Source organism: Anser anser (genome assembly GCF_964211835.1).
Source record: "Anser anser genome assembly, chromosome: 22".
Classification (NCBI taxonomy): Eukaryota; Metazoa; Chordata; class Aves; order Anseriformes; family Anatidae; genus Anser; species Anser anser.
In genome coordinates, this window is record NC_139743.1 from 8,866,810 (window position 1) to 8,886,670 (window position 19,861).

Consider the following 19,861-nt stretch of genomic DNA (forward strand, 5'->3'; position numbering starts at 1 on the left):
TGAAAAACTTCAAGAGCAAAAAATGAATGGATTGCTCACTTTTTGACAACCCAAAGGACAGAGTACTGTGAGGACTTCTGTTGTCTTTCCCAATCCTTATGACCGTTTTTCTCTCCTGCTTTTTTCAGATATGGAATGTGCAGATGTGCCTTTGTTAACTCCCAGCAGCAAAGAAATGATGTCTCAGGCACTGAAAGCCACCTTCAGCGGCTTTGCGAAAGAGCAGCAGCGGCTGGGAATCCCCAAAGGTAAGACACGGCTTCCTGGTGAGCAGCTGTGGTAGACACAGAGATCGTGTCCTCCCCCCAGGATGCCCTTCCCCACCTCTGCCACCCCTTTGACTGGTTCCCTCCGTGCAGCATTGCCTTGTTTATAGGCAGCATCAGCTGGAAAAATCCAGACACGGAGGCCAAACCTTTCAGTACCGCTTGCAAGCTGTACCCGTCAGACAGACTGTGCCTGTCTGTCCTAACGGAGGGAGATAACCTCTGCTGCAAGACTGCTCCTGCCACTTTGTTGAGACTCGGGAGATTTCTATTTACAAGTCGTGTCCACTGTATGGAAAAGCAGCTGGGACCCTTTACAAGAGGCTGATAACAGGGAAACCAAGCAAGATGTGGGTGGAAAAAGGAGTCAGAGAAGCGTCAGGATTATTAGAAGTCCCAAACAAATCCAAAGCTCATTCCTTGTATGAAATAAGTCTGCGGATAGGGCTGATCCAACCTGGCTGTAGGTGCAGTGTTCCCCCACCACATATTGACCTTTTGCCAATTGATTTTCGGTCTCTATAGGATGAGGCTGTGCAGGTGCTTATCCACCTGTAGCACTGTTAGTGTCCTGTTTTCCTGGAGAAATGGCTCGTGCTTGCTTGTTAGTGAACCTTTTCTACAACCCTTTGGTGCAGATCCCCAGCAGTGGACGGAGACGCACGTGCGGGACTGGGTGATGTGGGCAGTGAACGAGTTCAGCCTGAAGGGAGTGGATTTCCAGAAGTTTTGCATGAATGGTGCTGCCCTCTGTGCCCTGGGCAAGGAGTGTTTCCTGGAGCTAGCGCCTGACTTTGTGGGAGATATCCTTTGGGAGCATCTGGAGATCTTGCAGAAAGGTGAGTCCTGGGGTCTCCAAGGTGAACAGCTCATGTGGTCCTGGCTACTCTGACTTTGGGCCTTCCCAAGGAGCTTGGTTTACAATCTGGCTGTGCAATGAGGTGTTCAGCTTGGGCTGCAATCCCAATAAAAGTGTCTTTGAAAGCCTAGCTTTCCAGTAGGGTTTCAAATGGGCATCCCAACCAGCAATGGGCAGTGCAAATCCTGGCACTTGTTGAAAGAGGAAGGGTGTTTACGCCGGCCGCTTGGCCGGGATCCACAGCAGGCAGGGACGCTCTGCCTGCCTGGAAACGATGGTGGGATTTTCCAAGGCATTCTTCCTCAGATCGTTCAGCTCCTGCTGTGAATTTTACTACTTCCTCCAGTGCAACTAAGTACAACAATATCACCAAAATCCCACCCTAATTTCCCAGTTGCAATTGGAAGCGGCTTTTCTTTGTTTTATGTCTCATGAGTGTAATGGCTTTGAGCTTGAGTGGCTGTGTCCCACACAGGAAGGAATGGCAGAAGCCACCTGCAAGCATTTGAGGGCATTAATTTATTTATTTGAGTTGGGTAGGGGACATATGCATTGTTTTAGGTGTTGATTTTGATGGCGTGTGGCTGAAGGATGCAGAAGCAACACTTTTCCCACCTAGGATGGTTCCTAAAGAGTGGGTGAAGATCTTTAAGACCTTTAACCAAGTCATGAGCAGGAGCAGCAGCAGATCTGGGTCCTTCTCTAGCTCATTCCTGTGCAGAGCTAATTGCCTTCCTGGAATATCCCTTGTGCTGCCGTGCTGACCCTGCGTGCTTGTCAGTGGGCCTGTATTGGTGACAGGAAGGGGAGGGGAAACAAAGTTATGCCTTCCAGGAAACCATTGACAGATGGATGTTAATTGCTGATTACTAATTTTACTGCTACCTGTGGTTTGCAAAAGGTAAACATGGCTATTCCCAGGCTCTGTGCATGACAGGCTGTTTTTCTGCTCTTTGTTTGACTCCGTATCTGTTCAGTTCGTCTCGTTTTGCATGATTTTTAATGAGGGCTTATATCAACAGCAAGCAGTATAACCAAACAAAGCAAAGGGTTGTGGTCAGTCCGATTTCTACTTGCTGTAAGCCAGAGCTTGTAACACAGCTCTGCCTTCCTGCAACCCTCCTTCATTTGTCTGTGCTGTAACCCGCAGCAGCGCGATGTGCTGCAGGTACCGACTGAGGCATCAGGGCTGGGTTTGCTCCCAGCCCTGCTCTTCCTGCAGATCCCCCAAGGCACGCAGATGAACTTGGTGCTGCAGTTTTGCTAACTGTAAAGTAGGGATCACGTTTCCTGACAGCACTGACACATGCGGGTGCTTAGATGCTGCAGTTATGAGGATGCAAAAGGTGTGAGGTAGATAAGGGCTTTTACAAAGATGCTGGGAATATTTCTACCTATTGCAGCTTTTCCTCCAGAAGGATGAAAAAGAGTAAGACAATTTATTTGTCTCAACACTGTTGGCATAGCCCTGGGAACCAAGAAACCTCCGTTCTATGTTCTGTTTTACTGGTGACTTTGTCACTTCTTGCGTAAGTTATCTGAGCCTTAGCTTCTATGGTGGGTTCTTAACACATTTCCCAGAGGGGCAATATCTATGAAGTATTTGGAGAGTAACTGAGAAGGGCTTCCAGGAAATAACCAACTTCACCCCAAGGACTAATTCCTGTTGCCTGTAAGTCATGGGACTTGTCTTACTTGTTACATCTCCAAAGGCCAGGCAAGGTCTGGGTTCTGTTGTGCTGGTGTTCCGCAAACAAACTGTGCAAAATGGCCACTGCCACATCGCTCTTCTTGTGAGACCAGATGTTTCTTTCCGCTTTGCAGCTGGGGATGTGAAACACGAAGAGCTCAAGGTTTCCCGAGGCTCACCTATAGTGAGACACCTCATGGTGTTGGTGAGCCCATGTCCAACCGGCCAGTTCCCATCTCTCCCGTCTTCCCCAGTTGCCCACCATCCTCGCTCAGGGGTGTGGGTGCTGAGAGCGGTGGTTAACCCCTCGATGTTTGGCATTACCTGTGGTGGTGTGACTGCTGGAGTGGGGTCATGCTGGGACAGGCTGTGACCTTGCTGTCCCTCCTGCTAACATGCCTCGCTTGTGAGCTCTTTCCGAGAGAGTGACTCATGTACCGCAGCCTGCTCAGGGTTTAAAAACGGCAGCAGATGGGCGACTTTTCCCTGCATGGATTTGGGTATTTTCAGGCATATTTTTCCAAATTTCTTCCTAAAATAACCTCCTCAGTTACCAGCAGTCAGCAGTGCCCTCCACTTGACTGTAAGCATAGCTGAAGGTTGCTCTCTTTCCCTGTGGTCACCCACCCTGCCCCTTGGCAGACTCCGTGGGGAGAGGAAAAGAGCATTTCTCATTAGGTCTCTCTGTTTGCACAAAACCTCCTTTTGTTAGAGAATATTTTCCACCCTGCAATCCCCAGGAGAGAGGGCCAAAATTAGGCTCCTTGCAAGCAAACGTGCGTTATCTTCGGTTCGTTTCTCTTTAGCTTTAGCAGAAATAAACATAACCCGGAGTTGTCCGTGTTTTTTTTTTTATTATTATTTTTGTTACCCTCTGCAAAGAAAATAAAATCTCCCATGCTGGTATCTCTGCCCGCATGCCGTGCTGGAATGAGTAAGGTGTTAATGGAAAAACTGGTCAGGGGAGGAACAGTGCGGCTTTTACATGGGAAAGCAAATTCAGCGCCAAGCCCAGGAGTACCAAAGTTCTTGGAAAAAGCAGTGGAAAGCAGAGAATCTGTGCTTTGATGTGATATTTGCTCATTCTGGGTGAATCACGCCTATAGAAAGGTTAAAATTTGCGGTGCTGCCCATGTATTCCCTATGGCGTGTGCATCAGGAGCTGGTTAATGGACAGGGTGGTGAAGCTGCTCTGAGCATGGGATCCTCCGCTTCCATCAGGCATAAGGTAGAGGTGCCGTGTAGGCTGGGAATTAGCACTAATTTAGGGTAGGAGCTGGTTTGGTATGCGTTACCCACTCACTTGCTCACACCTACTGCTGGTCTAAAATAGGGGCTTTTTCAGGAAAACAGTTGTCCTTGTATGGTGTTTTTTTTTTTTTTTCATGAGCTCATACATGTAACTGTAATAAACAATCCTTAAAAGAAAGACAGACAATAAATAATTTCCGTGCTTTCTTTAATTTTTAACTAGCTTTTCAAAACCACCTGGAGCCACTGATTGAGAAGGTTGTTGTTTCTGCTGTTTTGTTTAAATTTGTGCATGCCTCCAGCAAGAATTCCCAAAGGAGCCCAAATGCATCGAGTGCATGTTTCAGTGGGATTTCATCACCTAACCGTGCACTTCTGTTCCTTTGAATGTCCCAGTTTAACCCTGGGAGGAGCATTTTAGGAAGTTTCAACCTCTCCGCATTACAGCACGTTTTGCAAGGCATGGTATGTCTATGGACATGTGACATTTGCTTCCTTTTCTTCTTTGCAGAAGAGATAAAACCGTATCCCGCAAACGGAGTGAATGCAGCATATCCAGAATCCCGCTATACTTCAGACTACTTCATTAGTAAGTCTCACTTACTGTTACTGTTGTGGTGCTTCCAGGTGTAAAAGTGCCCCCTATTAGAGGTTTGTCTGCATCACATGAGGACTGCACCGTGCAGTTACTTCCCCTTCATGGCACAGCATGCAAAATGTGTAACTCAGTCTTCCTTGCTCTTGTGGGTTGACTTATTTAGAAGTTTATTTAACAAGAAAGGTGTGGGGTTAGGGGAGGAATGGGGCAAGAAGGCTTAATTCTGGATTGCTAGGTAGGAACCTGGCGAAGAAAGAGATGAGTTATCAGTCCAAACTCCTGCACTTCCCATTGCCATTGATTTGGAGATGTTCTTTAAGAGAAAAGTATTTGAGATTTGTAATGTATTTCATGAACCAGCAAAAGAACCCCAACTAAACAAACAAACAAAATCACTTGGATTGGGATTCCAGGTTCTGGAAGGTGACTTTGGAAGTTACTCATGTATTGCAGTCATCAGTGAAATTTCTCTTACCCATAGCTCTTTGCTGAGAGTATGCTCTTCATGGTTTTCCAGCTTCTCCCACTAGCAGCTTGCTTGAGAGGACTTCAGTGTAATTAATGATGTCTTATTTTTTTAAATCACTGCAATTATAAGGCACCACCTGTATATAGCTTTTAGAAGCCTCACTCAAAAGTATTTCCCAATTATGCCAGATATTTTATATCCAAAGACAGTCTTCTCTTGCATCACAGACCCTGAATCTTACTGTGCTGTGGAAGACTGGAGGGGCAGTGAGCAGTGCTCTGGTTTCTTCAAGCTGACTGTGTTTGCGTTGCTTTCTGACACTCCCGTCCTGCCAACAGGTTATGGCATCGAGCATGCACAGTGCGTGCCTCCCTCCGAGTTCTCCGAGCCCAGCTTCATCACAGAGTCCTACCAGACCCTCCATCCCATCAGCTCGGAAGAGCTTCTGTCCCTCAAGTACGAGAATGATTACTCCTCAGTCATCCTGCGTGACCCCGTCCAGACGGACTCCCTGCAGACAGACTACTTCACGATCAAGCAAGAAGTGGTAACGCCAGATAACATGTGCATGGGGCGTGCCAGTCGAGGTACAGTTGGGCATCTCCCAGGGCTTGCCTGGGTTCTTGATCTCTCTACTTATATGAACCTACAAATGCTGCCTTCCCCTCTGTAGAGATAGTCCTTGACAGGGCCCAAATCCAACAGGGAGCAGTGCGATGCCAGTAGTGAAGCTGTTTCCCTACGTGTGTCTCTTATGGGGTTGAACTCCCAGATAATTCCCTGATGGCTTTGAGCCCTCCCTGCCTTGCACTCCAGGGGAAACAAGAAGGTCTTCCTTGTCTCTGCTCTGCTGCCTGTTTTTACATCTGCGAAAATGTAGCATTTCTGGCTCTGTACTTTGATGTCAAACTTGAGTGAAGCTGAAATAGGCTTTAAGGTGTTATTAGGGAGGACAGACTGCTGTGTGGTTGTATAAATCTCATTTTCCTAGGAGACCAGGCAAAAACCCACAAATCCTTCACAAGTTCTCATCAGGAGTTACTGTCCGAGGCTCTGAAAGGTTTTACACTTGATGATCCAGTCTTTATCCATTATCTCCGTTGAGTTTGATGGCTGTTTGCTTGAACAGATAATCTGTTCCAGTGAACCCAAGCCTTATGCTTTGTTAGGAGACTCAGATGTCACGAGTTGGGTCAATGACAGAGCTGAAGGACCCCCTGAATCCTCGTGCTACAACTCCACATCTCCAAAGAGTTATAAGTACATGATTCCTGTTTGAGTTGATGGGCTTTAAACACCTAAACACTTTTGAGGATCTGAGCCAAGTGCCTTTTCAATTAATATTAAATTCTGAACACATGGGGCCCAGATGCCCAACTATTTTGTAATTACATTGCTTAAAATGAGGCTGAGGATCTGGCTCACAGTATATATTCAAAGAAAGAGTTTAATCCGTAGAGCTCAAAGTCACTTACAAAGGGGTATCATTATCTCCTGATTCCAGGTAGGGAACCTGAGGCATGGGGAAGAGATCTGACCTGCCTGCAATCGCGCCCTGAATAGAATCCAGATGTCCCTATGCCTAAAATTCATTATACTAACGTGTTGCTGTGAGCCGGGTTTGATGTCGAATATTTAAACCCATTCATTCATCCAGCACCGAGAGCTGAAGATGTGCTGGTTCCCTGTGAAAGCTGGAGCCCCTTTGCAGGCCTGCATCGCATATGCCTTGCACAGCGGTGCTCATTTTATGTTGCTCATTCTTTTTCAAGGCTGGGAGAGCTAATGACAGGAAAGTTATTATTTGTATTATTACCTCTGCTTCTGCTGGTTGAGTGTTAATATGAGAGAGGTGACTTGGATGATGCAGTGAATCAAAAGGGTAGTGGTATAATTCTAGGTAAGCTTCTCTTTCCGGGATTGCTTTTCTGGCTATCTTTCATCTGTGCCTTTCCCTTTTCTTGAATTCTTCTTTAACATTTGTGATTTTTTAATAATACTCATTGAAATGCAAGGATTCGGGAATGCTTTTGCAGTTATGCCTTCAGCCTGTTCCTACTGGAAAGCCTAAAATGGTTCTAAGGGAAGGAAGAAAGAGACCTTAACCTGGCACTGGGGACCAAGTGCCCCTGGTTTTAGCAGACACTTTGACTTACTGATTGTGGTTGAAGAAATGCAACAGGCCCTGGCCATGCTTACACTAACACTACATTTTAGCCACCCAGAAGGGCCTTTGGGTGGCATAAATACTCCCAGAGTGGTATAAAGAAGCCTTAATATAAACCAGAGTCTGGCTTATTTATGTTTACGTTCACATTTACCTTCCACTCTTTTATAAGGTTAATCAGTCGCAAAGTCAAACACTTAAGCAAGAGTCAGGGTGAAGGTTTTCCAGACAGTCGCCTTTCGCCTTTCTTTGTGTGGGCAGCAGGAGCTAATTTTGTGATTCCCTGGGAGTTTTTTCACTCTGCCTTATCAGTGAAGGCGTCTGGTTGGAAAGCATAGCTGCCAAACTCTTAACAAACTTCTCCTGAGTAGGTGCAAGGCGTGATTTGCAAAAGCTCACAGCTAGGTCAAATTTGGGTGAATTTTCAGTGAAATAGCACAAGTCACGTCCCCGGCACTGAAGCTGTTCATCTGGCAGATTTTTAATTCCTTTTCTAAAAGGGATCGCACCCCAAGACTTCTCAGGGAAGTGGTTATGCCAATGAACGTGCACAAAATGGTGTTATTTTCGCCTTACAGAATTCAGGAAGTGATTGAAGTACATTTTGTGAAATCCTTAAATAATTAAATAAATAAATGTAGCGTGGATATTATCAGGAGAATCATTTTGAAGTGCGGACCCACTAGAAGTAACTACCAGGAAGGCCTTTAAGGGGAAATGTTGGATGTTAGACTACGTTGAGTAATGAAATCATGCTAAGGGGAAGGTGAGCCTAAGCTGGAATCCCAGGCTTACAAGACTAATTGATTTGGTTGAAGAGAGAGCATCTTTTTAGGATGAAGGGGAAGATGCCTGTAGCCGAGGCCAGCAATCAGGGCAGAGCTGACTTTTTGGCACAGCTCTGCACCCACAGTAGTTAAGCCTTTTTGCAGCAAGTGCTCTTCGAACTACAGCACAACAAATATTTGGGGGAGCGTGCCAGCGTCCTTCCACGTTCCTGTTCCCCTGTGATTTAATATCTGGGCCCAAGCTGCGGGTAGCTCTGCCAATGGAAATTTCTCCAGGAGCTCTTGCACAATCCCAGCAGCTGTTTTTAGCCCAGTTTGGGAAATTAGTGAACTTGAATGATCCTGTTGCACTCTTAGTTTGTCAGTAAAGATGTTGAGCAATCGTCAGCGTAAGGGAGATCAGAGAGAGCAATTTCAATTTGTTCTTCGGATCCTTTTTTAGCTCTCTGTTTTAAGTACAGAGGGTATACTTGTGCTGTTTTCTAGAGGGTGTAAATCAGCATAGCACTGCTAAGGATCTGGCCTCTCATGTTCTGGTCTTTACTAAAAATACCCCGGAGAGTAGCCTTGATACAAGCCAGCTGTGCTCACCTTACCAGAACTGGAAACATAGCTGTTTGAGCTCTCAGCCTTTTGCTCTCCTCCTCCATCAAATCTGCTGCTGCTTGGGGATTTGAAGGTGGAAGTCGGTTGTAACATATGGCAATAAAAGGCTGCTGTAGAGTTTTGTAGAAAACGTGAAAAGTCAAGAAGCCGGGTGTCCGGTGCCCTTGAACGTGCCTGAGGAGCACTTGCACAGGGCTGGCAGTTCAGTATGGGACTTGCTGCAGAAAGATACGGGTCTGCAATAAGAGCAAGAGGCCCTGCAGTTCCCGCGTTTAGGCACCAGAACCAAGCCCCGAATATCTGTCTAAAGTGGATTATTTCTCTGCCATTGCCTTTTGAAAGGGAGGGCAATTTCCAGTTAGCCCCCGGCGTCTGTCTTGGATAGAGAGTCAGGACTCTGGGCTTTTCCCCAAATTCTGCCTGCCTTGCTCTGCTGCCTGACCTTTTCCAGGGCTCAGATTGCCCTGCTTTTGAATTCTGAAGATAAAAAAGGTACCCCAGACACAGGGCTTACTTTTGAGTTTGGTTGGGTGTGAGGTGCAGCGTGACAGCAGCGTTTGCCTGGCTGCCTTCTGCCTGTGCCGCGGGCAAATGAAGCATCCCGCTCATAGCCACAGCCAGCTGGAGCATCCCGGTGTTGGCCAAGCACCTCTCACGTGCCCTTCCTTCTCCCCAGGTAAACTGGGCGGCCAGGACTCCTTTGAGAGCATAGAGAGCTACGACAGCTGCGACCGCCTGACGCAGTCCTGGAGCAGCCAGTCCTCCTTCCAGAGCCTGCAGCGCGTCCCCTCCTACGACAGCTTTGACTCGGAGGACTACCCCGCCGCCCTGCCCAACCACAAGCCCAAGGGCACCTTCAAGGACTATGTTCGAGATCGGGCCGATATGAACAAGGACAAGCCTGTCATTCCTGCTGCTGCCCTCGCTGGCTACACAGGTAGGGTCACGGTCCTCGGGAGACCACCTCCCTGCTGAGCACCTCGGGTAGAACCTCTCTGTTAGCGGAGGGCAGAGCTTCCAGGGTCTTTGGGTTGCCCGATTTTGCATTGTTGTGAGTGAGGGTTTTTGGGGTGTCCCAACCACATGCATGTGTGCACACCTGAGAGCACCCCCCAAAGGTGCTTGTCCTTTGAGCGTGGGCACTCCAGCCCTCACGGAGGGTCGAGGACACAGCTGAGCACGGGGCGATCGATGCCTTGTGTTTTCGTTTACACCTGGATGCCTCCTGGTTGAGTTTGGTAGGAGCTGGTGTCTGGTGTCTATTGTTGAGAACACAAAGTACTAGAGAGCCTTTGTTTCCCCATCCGCCACTTTTATGCAACGTGCTGGCCACGTGCTTGTGGTTTCCCACCTCAGGCAGGAGTGGCTGCGTTTCAGCACTGCTGTGCGTGATGCAAAATGATCTTATCCCCTTTCAGCAGCGAGGAGGGACTGTGCTCTGCTCTTTGTGTTGGTGAGAGGCAGGGATGGGACAGTGCCAAAGCAGACCCAAATATTTTCCATTCCCTGCGCTGGGAGAGATGAGAAGGTGATAGACCACAGAAACTCTGGCTTTTTATGTGACAGCCCTCCAGCAATCTGGCCATCTCTTCTCTCGACGGAGAGAAACCTAGTGGTATAGGGCTTCATGCTAATGTTGGGATAATCCTTTCCAGTCCTTCCGTGCCGTATCTCTTCCGTGAATTGCAGGTAGAATTTGTAGGACAGACTCCTGGCTGTTCCTCTCCCTTGTTCATACTGATCCCTCCTGCCCCAGCTGGTAGCAGCTGTGGCGCAGAGGAGCCAAGCAGTGGAAATAGTTTGTGCAGATAAAGATCATCAAAAGGTTCAGAGCAGATCCTGAGGTGCGACTGTCCCTGAAATCTCCTCCCACGCACGGCTCGTCTTAGGGCTGATATCTAGTTTTTGTTGGGGGTAAATGCAGAGGGGAGGAGAGGTGGAGAGATAATTTTAGGAGCTATGTGTAAAAAAGGAAGTGGTTTGTTGCTATAGCTTTAGTTAGAAAGAACGCTTAGCCTGGCCTGCTGAATGAGCCAGTTTCGACCAGGTCTATGCAAAATAAAAGTGTGCTCTGCCATTCCTGAATGGTTTTTGGCTGGGGGATGTGGAAGGGAGAGGCACGAGCAGTAGGAGGGGCTACGCCCCCAGACGCCGTCCTCTGCCCTGCCACAGAAGTTGATGCTCATAAGAAAAGAGACCGGTGAGCACTCCACGCACTTCTTTATTCCTCTTCTCTCCTGATAACGCCTTTCACCAGGGCTGTGGAAGTGTTTTGGGTACATGGTGCCTGGGCAGGAGCACTGGTTGCTTTTCAACAGCTGGGGAAACTGAGGCACGGGAGCACTGGCGAAGGTAGGAGCTGTGCTGCCCAAGCTGGGTGCTTCCCTCCCTGTTTGGTTCCTGGAAGAGAAGCGCTGCCCCCGCGGAGAGGCGGCATTCCCACCTCCCTCTGCCAGCAAGGAGCCGAAGCTGGAGCCGGTGTTTTGCCAGGGGGTGTTAGCACCCCAAAGAGTGTCCTTGGACTCTTGCTGTCAGGAAAGTGAGACCTCAGTTAAGGCAGCGCCAGAGCACACTTCCAAATGCTCTGCGCCGCGTAACTTTTTCCCTTGCCTCATTTCAAACCCTGTTTTGAGCTGGGAAGATAATCCCTCGGCCCAAGCATTTTGACATGATCAATAAGTTTTTTTCATTGCTTCACTTGAGAAACTTTAAATGGGGGAAAGGAAAATTGGAGGTTTCCAGAAACATCGGTCACTTGCAAATCCTTGGGTCGCAGCACTTCTTGCTTGCCCCGGAGGCTGCTAAGCAGTAATTCAGTGCTGAAACCGCCACTGCCTGCATTCACCGTTGGGAAATATCTTTGGATAGATGAGTTTTGCAGACGTGTGACTCCAGGGAAGTCCTCTGTCCCTTTTTAAAGCCTACTGACCTGTCAGCACCTTATATTTTCTGTGCGGAGGGAGCCCAGCGTGGGTGCAAGGCAAAGCCAGGCTGCTGTGAAAGCAGGTCACAGCGAGAGCAAGTGAGAACATGTTGCCTTACAGACCATAGGAGGACCGGGCCCTCTGGAAACTGCTTTGCAGTAGCATATTTCTGCAAAAAAAATAACATTGAGGCTGTCCATGGAGAAGTGCTGGACCTCTCCTGGGCCAGCTGAGCAAGGACAGTGGGGACTCTCAGGCAGAACTCCTGGCTTCTTCTTCTTTTTATTTATTTATTTATTTTTAATTTGCTTTACTTGCTTTTCACTCAGGGGAGGAAGTGCTGTCTAGTGGCTAGAGCAGAGGAACTTGAAGTCTGGGCTCTGTGCAGCTTGGTGAGGCCGTGGAGCCTCCAAGCGAGCAGAGCAGGGGGTTACCAGCCCAGCGTCACCCCAAAGTGCCTGAGACCCCTGCTACCCATTCCTGACTCAGGTGATGCCTTGAGCACGTGTCCAGTGCTGGGCATCCCATCGCCAGCCTGCTGGAGCACCCAGCAGACACGCCACATGTGAGACACACCACCGTGTCTCAGCGTGAGCCTTTTAGGACTCGCAGAGTGCAAATGGGAGGGCGAAGCCTGGCAGACGGCGTCCTTCATCTCCAGGGCCTCTGGGTTCACGTTAGGCACCTGACGATATCGTTCGGGTTTTGTCACCGTGCCTGTTTTGCCCGCGGCCCTGGGAGGTGGCACAGTGCTTTATCGCAGCCGCGGCAGATCGCTGATGGTATCTGCCCTAGGAGGCGCATGCTTTGGTGAGAAGGTGCATTTTGGCGGAAGCGCCATTTGCGTTTGATGTGTTCTTCACCCTGCTCGCAAGCAGCTTTTCAAAGCTGTGTTATCTGCCCCCACATCTTGACCTAATTTAACAAGTTGCCATGGTTGCTCAGATAGAGGTTGATGCAATTTTCTTATCTTTTTTTGAAGGAGAAATGTAACTGCTCCGGAGTTGGTGAACTTCAGTTTCCATAGCTGCAGGGAGGGCCATCTCTGGACGCCTCGGGTTTTGGGGCAGCCTCCCTTGGGCTTGGCCAACTTGCGTCTTACAATGAGCCAGATTTTTTTTATTTTTTATTTTTTGAAATGACCTAGGAAACGGAGAGAGAATGCATCCGGGGTGCATCAGGACGCATCTGCTCTGCAGGCAGATGTGCTAGGTCTCACGTTGACTTATCTGAGCAGGTTCGTGCAGCCGCACAGCGCTCGGCGTGGGCGGGTGGCTCATGCTAGGTGCACGCTGGCACACAGAGCCCTCCATACCCGAGCTCAGCTGGGCTAAAGCGAGCTCAGCTTTGCCTCCCTGCCACCTGCACCCTGCCCGGGGCTGCGCTGTAGCCGGATCCTGCAAGCTGCTGGCTCCAACAAGCCGCCCCGATCCTTTGTGAGACCTGGCGGATGAACACCAACGGGGCGTAGCAGAGCAGAGCGCTGCCCGTGGTGTGGGTCTGACCGCACCGGTCTTCGGCCTTTCTGCCCTGTGTTTATTTTTCCACTCCTCTGACCTACTTGTGCTGCTGTCCTCCCGGTGGTGCAGGTCCAGCGGAGGTTCAGACCCTGCGCCCCTGTGGCCGTTGGCAGTCGCCGCCCCGGGCTGAGTTGCTTTCAGCTTTTCTTGAGCACCTGCGTGGGTTTGGAGCCGAGATGTGCGTGTTGGCTTTGGGGCGTGCAGGGCCTCAGCACCGGCTGTGCAGGCTGGGGCTTTCCGTCTCGCAGCGCTGCCGCAGCGCCCGAGCCCTGCTGCTGAGCTGCGACGTGCTGCCCCAAATAGCCGAACCAGCGGAGCGCAGCGATTCCCCTCGGGTTTGGGAGGGGAAGGGAGGAAAGAGGGACGAGCAGGGTGAGGTGACTGCAAAGCAGAGCTCGATCCCTTGTTTGCAGGGCCAGTGCTGCACGTGTAATGTGGTCCTTTCTTACGGGCCTGGCTAGGGAGTTGCTGAAGCCTTTACAGACAATCTCAGCACCTAGAGAGTTAATGCCTCCTTCCCAGCTAATATCACACAGGACCTGACTGTCTCTCTTAGCGACAGATTGATGCTATCTTCGTTATCATGCTGCCCTTAGAGAAGACAGAAAGTAGTGCTGGGAATAGCCGACCCCTCTGAGATGCTATCTCGCCCGAGCGCCCAGGAGCGTGTCCGCACAGCTAACGGTTTTGCCTGGGCCGGGTCCAGCCCCGAGCCCCGCTATCGGTGCTCGTGGCACTGTGTCGATACGGCCCGAACGTGCTGGGTAAACCCGTCTGCCCTGTCCCAAGTGTCTGTGGTGCAGAGCCCGAAGCCGTGCCTTCGACAGGCCTCCGTTTCTGAGCGATGCTTATCTGTGACACAGAAGTGAAAGCACGCAGCTGCTGTTTTGCAAGAAAGTCGAGCTAATGCCAAAGAAAGTCGGTCTCTTTCAAGAGAGCTTGTGTGCTGCTTCTTCCCTTCTCGTTGCTTACGCTGCTGGCCTGCAGCTTCCAGCCAGCGAGCTCCCCAGATGTGCTGCGCTCGTGGGCATCCAAAAATCCACCAGCAGCTGCTTTCCTGGCCCCTCTCCTGCTGTGCTCCGGAGATCCGGGTGTCCTTGGCATCCAGAGTCGGTGCAGTTGCTTTCCTAGAAACATCAGCATCCTTCCTTCCTGCGCTCCGCACTGCTGCAAAGCGTGCCTCCATGAGCACCCTAGGTGCTTGTAGCTCTGCTTAGGGCAACCCGGAGGTGCAGGCAGCTGGCCCTGGCAGTCACAAGAAACACAACAGCCCCTCCAGCCCGGGAGGTGCAGGCGATGGTGCTAGCTCGCTCATTTTGTGTCCTGTGCTGTACCTGCCCTTGTAGTAGGGGGATTTGAAGCGTGGCCAGCAGCAGCTCCTGCTGGTTTTCTGCCTCCCCCACGGCGCCTGTCCGGGCCCCGCAGCCCTTCCCGAGCTGCAGGGTGGGACGCGGGGCTGGTTCAGTGGCTCCTGCCCCACCTGCCAGACATGTGCAAATGACAGTGAAATCAGCCCCACGCACTGCTGCCCGACCGTGACGGCAGCTCAGCTCTCCCCAGCGCTGCTGCAGCCCCCTCAGCAGCTTCACAGCAGCCCGGAGGCGAGAGCAAAGCAGCAGCTGCTGCTCAGTGCCCCCTTCGGGGCATCGCACGGCAGCTCATGCCGGCAGGACCACCGGCAGGAGGGAGATGTGAATCTCACCAAGCCCCTCGTGCTTCGCCGGGCTGATCGTGGTTCTCTTAGAGACGGAGGAGACGGCTCAGGAAAGCCGAAATAGCACAGAGCGGCCCATCTGGCTGCTCCGTAAGCACGTGGAGGGAAGGAGCTTTTTGGGTCCTTCCCCGCCTCGTTCACACCTGCTGCTCAGAGATGCTTTGATTTGCACCCCGGTGTCCCCTGACCTGCACAAAACCTGCCCTGGGCAGTGGTGTGACCGGGCTGGGCGAGGGCTGGGGCCGACACGGCGACGATAGGGCCGAGCTCTGCAGTCCCCTGCCTGGCACGGCAACGGGGGGCTCGGGACCCTGGCACTGCGTCGGCACCACGGGGGGCTTGGGCAAGGTGGGCACGAGACGGAGGCGAAGGCTGTTTTGGAGATGTTGCTGTACCCAATCGCTGTGTTTGGTTGGAACCACAAACCGCAGAGCGCAAAGCATAGGTGTGCTGTATTTTTTTTTTTTTGAAGTGTTTTTTTTTGTTTTGTTTTGTTTTCCTTCTTTCAAACAGAGGCCGTTGAGAGGGGTGGGGGTGTGAAACCGGCTCGAGAGACGGTGAGGGTGATGCGTTTGGGGCCGGGCCCTCCTGTGCACGGTGCGCAGCCCGTCTGCGCCGGCGGCAGGGAAAGTGGCCGGCAGGGGTGTGCTGGGCTGGGACCAGGGCCTGAGGCATTGCCTGCCCCAGACTCGCTTGCTACAGGCACAAATGCAAAACCAGCTCAGACCTGCCCAAATTTTTGTCTCGGTTGTCCCCTCCCTCTCTGGCCCAGCCCTTGGAGACACCAGCGGTTGCACTTCACTGCAGTGGCTCCTAAAGTCTGTATAAAAACCAGGCGCTGCCACAAAGGGCTGCCCAACAGGGCCAACACTTCCAGCTCTCGGAAGGTTTAGGAGTCACTTCTGACACGGGCAGGCTTCTCCAGGTCCGAATTTTAGGATTCAGAGTCACAACCACATTTATTTGACACCGTGGGGGGCTCTTAGGTTCCCAGCCCGTGGTTTGGGTTAAAGGCTGGAGCTAGCAAAGCACTTCTTGCAGAAGGGCTGGCAGGATTTTGGAGACGGTGCACTTTAGTTTTAACCCCTCTCCGGAGCCAGGGGTGAGAAGGCAGAAGGGGACCTCCAGCCCTGTCCGAGGATGCTGTGGGGACCTCGGAGGACTGGTGCAGCTCCAGCCGAGGAGGCACCGCTCAGCCCGAGCAGAGGCCGGTTGTCATCCAGCATGAGAGGCATATTTTCCCCCTGACGTGGGAGAATTCCTGTGGTGTGACACTCCCCAGCGGGCCCTGCTGAAGGACCCTCTTCAGTGCCACCGAGGCGAGACAGGGTCCCCATTGTGGCCCTGCAGGGCGGCGAGCCCCCCGGGCGGGCGCTATTCTTAGCAGCCTCCGCGGGTGCCAGGGGTCGCGGCGGGGCGGGCGGCTTGGTCAGGGAAGTCCCTGGGTGTGCACGGCGGGGCCGGCACCATAAAGGGCGGCTTGTGTCCCTGCACCCCACGCTTGGGGCTGCATCCAAGAAAAGGCTGCAGGAGTTGTTCCAGCAGGGGGTTGGTTTTGGGGGGATGAGCAAGGCAACGAGGTCTCCTGGTGGGGTGAAGTCAGCGAGCTACGCTGGCATGGTGGCGTTGGCACAGCTCTGCAGCGGAGGGAGCTGGACCGGGCATCTGGGTGGGGATTTCCAGCCTCAGCTGGGGATGGGAGGATGAGTGTAAGCAGAAGGGATGGAAAATGGGCGCTGCTCCCAGCTGCTGGGGGTGGAGGTTCAGGGCGCGGAGGCGAGCCCGGCAGCGTCACGCTGGGGATGCGCTGTGGGTGGGTGGATGTCTCTGTGCAAGCTAAGTGCCACGGGGAAATCCTCTCCTAGGTGGTGGGAGAAACACTTCCCTGCACCTTGCTTTGCTGCAGAGCAGGCAAAAGAAACTACCCTGTGAAGATAGCCTTCTCAGCGCTAATTGCAGCTATTCTGCCCAACCAGCCCATGCACGGCCCGCCCAGCACCCCTGCCCTGATCATTTTTCCTTTCTCCGCTGACGCCACCGCTCCCGTGGTCTCCCCAGCGCAGTTTTCGGGCACGCAGGCTTGGGCATGTGCTGGGGCTTGGTTCCTGCCACCTCGTGTCAGCCCCGCTGACATCTCGGCGTCGTGCCCCAGCGGCAGCACATCTGCAGGGCCTCCGCTGCCTTCCCCTCTGGCAGGGTGTGTGTTTATAGGAGCTGAGACATGCCTGCGAGCTGTGCAGTAAACACATTCTTGACATAATTGCCTGTCCAACACAGAGGAATTTGGGGTTTTACACTAGTCCCACAGGCGGCTAGGAATAGACCTTGGGAATCCCTCTTCCAAGGCACAAGCCGCTGCATTACACCGCTTCCTTCAAAATCCCAAAATACCCGCCGGAGCAGCGCCCGGCACGGCGGCAGGAGCCTACCTCGATCGCTGCAGAGAGGGCGAGGAATCGCTGGGTTTCCCAACACCTCCCCACGCCAGCTGGCAGCCGAGCCGCCGGCACCGCGCGTGAACTGCACCGGCCGCTTGGCTTGGGCGTAGCGGCGCCTCTCGCATCGAGTCCCCGACACCTCGAAAGCCTCCAGGGTGGCCCAGGGGATTTTTCGAAGGGATTTGCTCACCACGAAGCTGGTGCCCAAGCAGTGGGTTTCCATCTGTTATATGTTAGGGGAGGAGTATTCGTTTTTCTGGGCAAGAGAGAAATCAGGGTGACAAACCTGGTTGTGCTTCGGTCTTGCTCCCTAGGACTGTTTTTGTTTATCCTGGTTTTGGCACCGGCTGCTCTCCTTACGTGTGGAGGGGATTGGTGTAAAGTGAGATGGGATGAGAAATTGTCCCTGCATGAATTCACCTGCAATTCCCCGTGGAGGGCCCCAGGAGCCTGAAATACCCTCTTGCCCAATAGCTTCCCTGTACGTAGGGCTTGGTGCTGTAAATAGGCCAAGACTTTGCGATGTGATGACATTTCGGGCCAGGCTTTTGGCTCTTCCATCTGGGACGCGAGGCGAAGGCGTGAGCTGCGTTTCCTCCCTTGCTCTGCTGCGGGCGGTGCGACGCGGCTCTGCCTCCGCCCCTACCGGAGGTCTCGGAGTCAGCCTCTGGGCAAGCTGCAGCTGAGGACAGCAGGCTGGAGCTTCTCCCTGCCAATTCCTTCTCATTTACAGCCGGAGATGCTGAGCCCTCCGCTTTGTCCTGCCCGCAGCCCGGGCTGGGGTACCGGGGATGCGATGCTGCAGGCCAGCCGGGGTTTACTTGTGCCCTGTGGCTTGGCGGAGGACCCAGCGCCCTCAAAATCTGTAGGGATTTCTTAGGGGAAACCAGAGCTACGCCCCTTGGGGAGGGCTGGACGGTGCGCGGTGATTCCCCGATCCCTGTGCGCCTGTCCTGGAGCCGGCTCTGTCATTTCCTGCTCTCTAGCAGCCTGTCTGCTTTTTGAGTCACTTGAAACATTGTGGAAAAGGGGGAACACCCCTCTCCTCCTTCAGCGGGTTATCCTGCAGCCACAGCACTGACGTCTCCATTGTCATCCATGGAAATTAGGCTGTTCTCCATCCCTTTTTCTGAGTAAATAACTTTTTTCCCTGCTTGAAGCTTGTTCTCATTGCTGTCAGCAGGCGGCTTTACCCCATCCTGCCTGCTATCCTAATCCAGCGCTATTTTTTTGGTGATAAATCATTTCCTCTAACCTCTGGCTCTGTTTATTATTATTATTGTCATTATTATTACTGAGATTTTCTAAGCTCCATTTGAAACATTTCAGACTCTTTCCCAGAACACGTTCCCTAGAGCTAAGCGCAATATTTCGGCTGTGGCCACAGTTGAAAGTTGCTCATCAAAGAGCTTTTGGCTTGAGGGCTTCTCCTCTACCTTTGATTGGGACACAAGTGCACAGAAGAGATAAGTGTTTTTGTTTTTTTTTTTTGTTTAAATCACTCCACATAAACCATTAATCCAGCCAAAACCAGGCTGTGAAGCCTCAGTCTCTCAGTGTGGTGCACCAGCTACTGCACATGAGGTGTGTTGGGCCCGGGACCCTGAGACAAATTGCTGCTGGCCAAAATTGGCATCCATGCGGAACAGGGAGACCGTGGGGTTGTAAAGAGAGGCTGAACATCAGCGGCGAGGGATGCTCTTGCCTTGCTGGGTAAGGAGAACCAGCAGCCCCGGGGAGCGCGGGGCTGAGCTCTGCCTGCCAGCGCCGCCAGCCCCTGCCCATCTCCGTGAGCCGGCGCAGTCCGTGCCTGCAGCAACACGCCCTGGAAAGGGGCCAAATAATTTTCATACCTGGGTCCCCTTTATCTCCATAAACAGCCACGGAGCAAAGAGTCAAGGTCGGGAAGCAGGAGTCTGCCGGAGTTCATTCAATGGCCAGGAGGTTTTTGGCACGTAGGAAGCGGTGGTGCTCTTGTGCCAAGACAACGACTGCTCGCTGTTTGGGTGCCAGAAAAATAATCCTATTTATGTAACTCGAAGTGAAGCATTCCAGTGCATGAATATTCAGCTCTTGCTGCAAATAGGAAGCTCTTTTACCTGCAGGATTTAACTCTCAAGTTGTCATCCCAGCCCAGATCTTGCCCTGCAGCCACTGACTTTTCTTTTCTCATTGGTAGCTTTTATTTTTTTTCCAGTGAGCACCATTTGCATGCGATTTTTTCCGCCTTGGGCTAGGATAGAAGGGGCTGTGCTTTCCTGGCACTGATGTCTCATGTTTCCTTTGTCTTTCTAGGCAGCGGACCCATCCAACTGTGGCAATTCCTGCTGGAACTGCTCACTGACAAGTCCTGTCAGTCCTTCATCAGCTGGACGGGCGATGGCTGGGAGTTCAAGCTTTCCGATCCAGATGAGGTAGAGTACCCAGGAATTCAGTGCTCAGCCCAAATGCCACTGAAATATTTGCTAGGATAATTCTTCTCTCCACCCTTCATGGCTGAGTTTGGGGCAGTCACGTTGTTCTGGTCCTATGTAGGGGAAAACAATGAATTAGAGCCCAGCTGGAAACTTG

At 51.9% G+C, this 19,861-nt stretch overlaps 1 protein-coding gene across 12 annotated transcripts in view; it reads left to right on the forward strand.

Annotated features, from left to right (window-relative positions):
* The window catches only part of ETS1 (ETS proto-oncogene 1, transcription factor), a 77,456-nt gene that overhangs the window by 52,369 nt on the left and 5,226 nt on the right, over nucleotides 1-19,861 (forward strand). For all 12 annotated transcript variants that reach the window (XM_083808539.1, XM_083808533.1, XM_083808536.1 and 9 more), the window contains 6 exons: nucleotides 129-248; nucleotides 905-1,105; nucleotides 4,578-4,655; nucleotides 5,472-5,720; nucleotides 9,371-9,631; nucleotides 19,586-19,704. In XM_083808539.1, the coding sequence (XP_083664665.1) occupies nucleotides 129-248; nucleotides 905-1,105; nucleotides 4,578-4,655; nucleotides 5,472-5,720; nucleotides 9,371-9,631; nucleotides 19,586-19,704 (1,028 nt within the window). The remainder of the gene's footprint in view (nucleotides 1-128; nucleotides 249-904; nucleotides 1,106-4,577; nucleotides 4,656-5,471; nucleotides 5,721-9,370; nucleotides 9,632-19,585; nucleotides 19,705-19,861) is intronic.